Source organism: Cornus florida, unplaced genomic scaffold (assembly GCF_030987335.1).
Source record: "Cornus florida cultivar Cherokee Brave unplaced genomic scaffold, ASM3098733v1 CherokeeBrave_3.0.0_Hap2_Chr11, whole genome shotgun sequence".
Classification (NCBI taxonomy): domain Eukaryota; kingdom Viridiplantae; phylum Streptophyta; class Magnoliopsida; order Cornales; family Cornaceae; genus Cornus; species Cornus florida.
In genome coordinates, this window is record NW_026775581.1 from 84,950,181 (window position 1) to 84,956,049 (window position 5,869).

Here is a 5,869-nt window from a genome sequence, read left to right on the forward strand (position 1 = left end):
AGAATAATTCTAGATCTAAGTTTTTCTATTCTTCGTTGAAGGTTATGTATTGTATTTCCGGATTCTAGTGAAATGTAATAGTTCCTAAATGCTATTTGAAAATATTCTAGAATTTCTAAAAGTTATTCTTTAAATAAATTGTGTATAAAATAAACTTTGGGGGCAAAAATATAATTTTATCTTATAAAAGGGGTTCAATTAGAAAGTCTCCACTTTTGGTTCATGATATAATAAATATATAAATTACGCACATGATTTAATAATATACTTTTGCTATTACCATTTAAATGTAAAAGTCTCCCTTTTTTTTTCTTTTTTTCTTTTTTTTATTTTTAAGTAGTCTTTATCTATATACACTGTGGGTCGTTTTTAAGTTGGGATATCATTTTCTTTAACGACCAATAAAGTCAAATTACAATTTATTTTAGTCGCATTAAAATTCAAATTATTAGATTTATATTCCTCTTTTCACTTTTAACTCCATTTTTTTTTTCTTTTTTGTTTTAATAAATAGTTAGATTCTAAATACTGGAGAGCCGTTGTAATTTTTGTTGAGTTTTATGTGGTTCTAATTTTAAATTTTCATTCATTATGGTTACGTTCCCATTTGGGATTCAAAAGAATCAAACCAAACTAAACCTCAATGTAATAAATATAAGTATATTATATTGTATTATATAATAAAATTGATCAATTTTGATTGGTGAGGAATAACTACGGTTCAATTTGTTACTTCGTTTCCTATATTTTTCAAATTATTTGGATCTAAACCTGGTAGCAGAGCAACTTGAATGGCAAGAAGAAGACTTCAATACAAATAATAATAAACAATCAATCCAACCAATACTGAGAAACAGAGATCCATATAATCAAGATTTTCAAACTCTAAGAATCACCGGAAAGCCATTGCCTCTTTACTCCTTGAAGCTCCAAGCTAGACCATTTGAATTGAAACCCTAAAAAAGAAAAAGATCAACCAACTTAGAAGAAAAATGGCTGAGGCAGCCTACTTGGTAGCGAGAAATCTCATTCCCTTAATCGTGGAAAAAGGGAAACAGATGTATGGAGTTGAGGAAGAAGTTGGGCACCTCAGAGATGAACTGGAGAGCATAAAGGTATTCCTTGAAAGTGAAGCAATAGAAGAGAGTGACAACCAATTCCAAGATTGGGTTGGGAAAGTGCGGGTGATTGCTTATGAGACCGAAGATGTTCTTGATGAATTCACGCTTCGCCTGGAGCATCCTCACGGGAAGGGATTCCTCGTGTGGATTAGTAAGACTTCTCGTCCTGTCGTGAACTTAAAAGTCCGTTGGGACATTTCTTCTGAAATAGGAAAGATCAACCGTAAAGTCCAGGCTGCTTCTGCTCGATATGACAGATACAGTAAGCGGCCGCCTCCTACCTCAAAACCAAGCTCCTCCACCTCTGTTACCAACCAACCGCATAATTATGATCGAGGCGATGCAAACGAAGATGATCTTGTGGACATGTTCGAGCGCAAAAGGGACCTGATTAATTTCGTGGATGCGGGGGGTTCACCACTAAGAGTGGTTTCTGTGGTAGGATCCCCAGGATCCGGTAAAACCACCCTTGTCAAAATTGTCTATAAGGATATGCGAAAGGAAGGACGTTTCGACAGCCATGTCTGGATCCCTGTGGGTAAATCACCCAATATTGAGGACCTCTTAAAGGTCATGATTGTAGAGCTCTACAAAGAAAAACAAGAAGTCCCTCAAGCGGTGAAAGAGATGAACACGACCGAAATACTGAGAGAAAATATTAAAAAATTTCTTCAGAAAAAGCACTACTTGGTTGTTTTTGACGATGTTTGGGAAGCTGAGACATGGAATCAGGTAAAAAATGCTTTGCCTGACAACAGAAGGGGCTGCAGAGTCATACTTACAACACGTCTGCAAGAAGGAATTGGTGAGACTGATATATGTCCTTTGACTGCCTTGTCAAAAGAAAGTATTTGGAATTTCTTTTGTAAAAAGGTATTCCCGGGGGAACCCTGCCCTCCACTTCTCAAAGATGATTTTGAGGATGTATTAGAAAAATGTGATAGGTTGCCGCTCGCAATCGAGGCAATTATCAGCGTTCTGGCTCTGGCTGTTAAGAAGGATAATGTGAGTGAAAAATTGGAAAGGCTTAAAAGAAGCCTTCTTCTTGGGTTACAAGATAACTGCGAAGTTACTCGCATGAGAAATAGACTCTTTCTCTGTTACACTGATTTGCCTTTCCATCTAAAAATTTGTTTCTTATACTTGAGCATTTTTCCGGAGGGTCATCAAATCAAGCGCATGAGATTGATTCGATTGTGGATAGCAGAAGGATTTGTGGGAGACGAGCCGACTGACAACTCAAATATGTCGAAAGAAGAAGTCGCAGAGGATTACCTCTCAGCCCTCATCTGTAGAAGTTTGATCCAAGTAGCAGAGAGAACAAGAGATGGAAGAGTCGAAACGTGTCGTATCCATGAAGCCTGGCGTGATCTGATCACTTGGATGTCAAGGAAACAGAACATTGTATCAATAGCTGGCAACAACGACCCGTATGAAGTTCGACGCCTGGCAATCCACAAGATCTTGGCAAATGAATCAGATAGCACGCGTTGTTCTAAACTTCGTTCCTTGCTCATGTTTGGGGTGGCAGATTCAGTATCGAATTCATATATGCAAATGTTGTCTGATGGTAAATTGAGGCTGGTGAAGGTTCTAGAATTGGAAGATGCTTCAGTGGAAGTACTTCCCGATGCAGTTTTCAAACTATTCCATCTCAGATATCTAAGCTTGAGGGGAACGAAGGTGAGAAATATTTCCAACTTGATTGGGAAGCTTAAGAAACTAGAAACTCTCGATCTCAAGCACACACGTGTCACTGTGTTGCCCGTTGCCATCACAAAGCTCAGAGCACTTCGCCATCTCTTGGTAGGTGGTACAGACAATGAGAAGGTTACTGAAGGTGGTTATCCGACCATTCAAGGTTTTAATATTGTCGCAACAAAAATAGCAAGTTTGTCATCCCTACAACAGCTCTGTTACATTGACGCAAGTCGTGATCAGTTGAAAGAGCTGGGGAATTTGACCCAACTGAGGAGATTAGGGCTTGTAAAGTTGAAAAGTGCAGATGGACCGGCACTGTGTTCCTCCATTGAAAAGCTGACCAACCTTCGCTCATTGTCTATAAGTTCAATAACAACAGGGGAGAAGATTGATGGTATTCAATCTCTGTCTTGGCGGCCTCAATTTCTCCGAGGATTATATTTGTCCGGGCAGTTGGATTCTTTTCCGAATTGGATATCTTCTCTTAGTGCCTTGGTCAAAATATATTTAGGATGGAGCGAGTTGACAAATGATCCACTGCAATCGCTTGGAGATTTGCCCAACCTGGTCCATATTGAGCTTCATCGAGCTTACCAAGGGACACAACTGTGTTTCAGGGGTGGGGGTTTTCGGAACCTCAACACATTGAAGCTTTCTGAATTAAACAAGTTGGAACGGGTGGAAGTGGAGCCGGGTGCAGTGGCTGAACTTGAAAATCTTTTTATCATCGATTGTGGAGCCGTTAAGGATGTGCCCTCAGGCATTGAAGGTCTACGAAAACTTAAACTCTTTGAGTTCTGTGGTGTCTCTCATAAAGTAGCAAATAGCCTGGACAAAGAAAACGGTGAGGATTACGATAAAATATCTCACATCCCCATTTCTTGGATCCAACTTCCGAGAGGTCGCTTACCATAGATGGTGAAACTTCGGGGAAGAGAAAGCTGGAAAAGGTCCTCACCAGGTTGGCATCATCATCACCACTGCTGTACTTTTTTCTTCTAATAGTTAAATGGTTTCTCTTTTTCCTACCTTTGTTTGGGTGGTTAATCTGCTGATTATCTTTGTACTTGGATAGGGGAAAAATTCTATACTATTTGTTCAGCATGTTTGAAAATCCAAAACCAGCGATTTTATCGAATTTTTGTTATTACTGTATATTGATTCTATATCACACAAATTTCAACACTTCTTACTACAAGTCTAGAAACATTCTTTACAGAATTTCGGAACCAACTCTAACCTCTCCTGCTGCATCTGCTACTTTGCTCAAGATTATTTATTTATTTTTTTCCAACTCTTCATTGGTTAAAATCATTTTCTGGACATAAAAACCTACTTTAAAGAAAGCTTATAAAAGGTATTGTACTTTGTAATAAGGCTAATTTATGGTTCAATCAATTTTGCCAAGCAAGAGTTGGAAACAATTCTATTCAACTTACTCTCTCTTCTTCTCCTAATCTTTTTCAGAGTCATCTACTCATGTTGCATCTGACCTCTTGGATAGGCAAATACAACAGCCTGAGTTGGATGTGGAATACTAACGCAGCTTTCAATTCCCACATTGCTTGAGCATGTTCTCGCCAAGGTAAGTAAATCAAGTGATTGCGGAGTGAATTTGCAATTTGCTATATTAATGTTATAATGTTATAATCAAATATCAGCAGAAGGACGATTGGAAGATATGGTAGCGGTTATCTGCAGATTACAGAAACTACTATAGAAGGAAGAAATGAAAATCTGTGGCTCTCTCCTCAATCAACACATCAAACAACCCGTCCTTTTACTCGTTCTTTACATTTATGTAACTTTCATTTTCCTTAGCATAGTTTCATTTCATGTTCTTAGTTCAGTTCATTTCCTGGTTAATTGTACTTCACACTTTGTAATCCCTAGAATTATTAATCAATGCAGTTTCAGTTCTTCCAATAGCCTATTATAGTTAACTTGTCTTTCAAAGGCCGTGGCAAATATCAGATTCTTACTTTCTAAATGGGTCATGGCTTCAAACTTCATATATTTGTGTGAGTATTAACTAACTAATAAAAATTTATCATTTGAGATTTGACTATGATAATTCCAAAATTATTTTTACCAAAGTCAAAATAGCCCAACTCTCTACAATCGCGTGAAGTACAAGTCATTCATGGCGACATTTGCAAATACGTTTTGGTATTGTTCTATTGGATACTCAGCAAATCAATTCTTTGGCCGATAGGAAGACTTGTAATTTTTCAATCAACCACGTAATGGATTGATTTATACAAATACAACTTTGCCCTTGTATTATATAAAATGCAAAATAATATATTATTATAATATAGTAGCATTAATAACTTCTTCTTTTTTTTATTTTGTTAAAAACTTAGGCCATGGGCCTTGTTGATCCATTGACCCCGTCTAGGTAAGTAGCATTAATAATTTTTCATATTCAAAATTACTTTCAAACAACGGCGAACAAATTTAGGGTAGTTAAAAGTAATAAACATTGAACGGTCTATCAATGTATAATTTGTCCAAATTTTAAAGAAAAATTAATGTAACTTATCATTTTTTTATTCTTATTATCTATTAAAAAAAATTCTCGTATTTTTGCTTAGATTGCATAATTGATGTTGTTGAAAAATTGTAGTAACACTACCTATAAAAAAAATTGATTCCAAGAATATGAACATAATTTATTCACCCAACTGCTAGGTTGCATGATTTTACCCTCTTAATGCCTTAGTGTATTTTACCCTTACGTAAAGTGAATAATTGGCTTGATTACGAAACCAAAAAAAAAAAAAAAAATAGTAAAAAAAAAATATGATAATTCCCTCCTTCAGGAGGAACTTTTTTCTTATAGTTCACGTGACATGATATGATTGGTGGAGGAATATATTGTACGTGAGATATAAATTTTATAATTGGTAAATTTCGGGTCAAAACATGTTTGATCAAGTTGTATTTTTTATTTACCTTCGAGTCTCGATGTCAAAAGCCGATCAATAAGTGCACGCATACTTCGATCCGATAAGAACATCATTTAGAACATGTGAGTTAGGACA

General features: G+C 36.5%; 1 protein-coding gene across 1 annotated transcript; it reads left to right on the plus strand.

Moving 5' to 3' along the window:
• Positions 1 to 992: 992 nt before the first annotated feature.
• Positions 993 to 3,737, plus strand: LOC132281441 (disease resistance protein RPM1-like). The gene has a single exon (XM_059783142.1). It carries the CDS (start codon positions 993 to 995, stop codon positions 3,735 to 3,737), a length of 2,745 nt encoding a protein of 914 aa, XP_059639125.1.
• Positions 3,738 to 5,869: the final 2,132 nt, after the last annotated feature.

Excerpts from the sequence above, each read along its gene's own strand:
- LOC132281441 (XM_059783142.1), top strand. The coding sequence starts at position 993 with ATGGCTGAGGCAGCCTACTTGGTAGCGAGAAATCTCATTCCCTTAATC.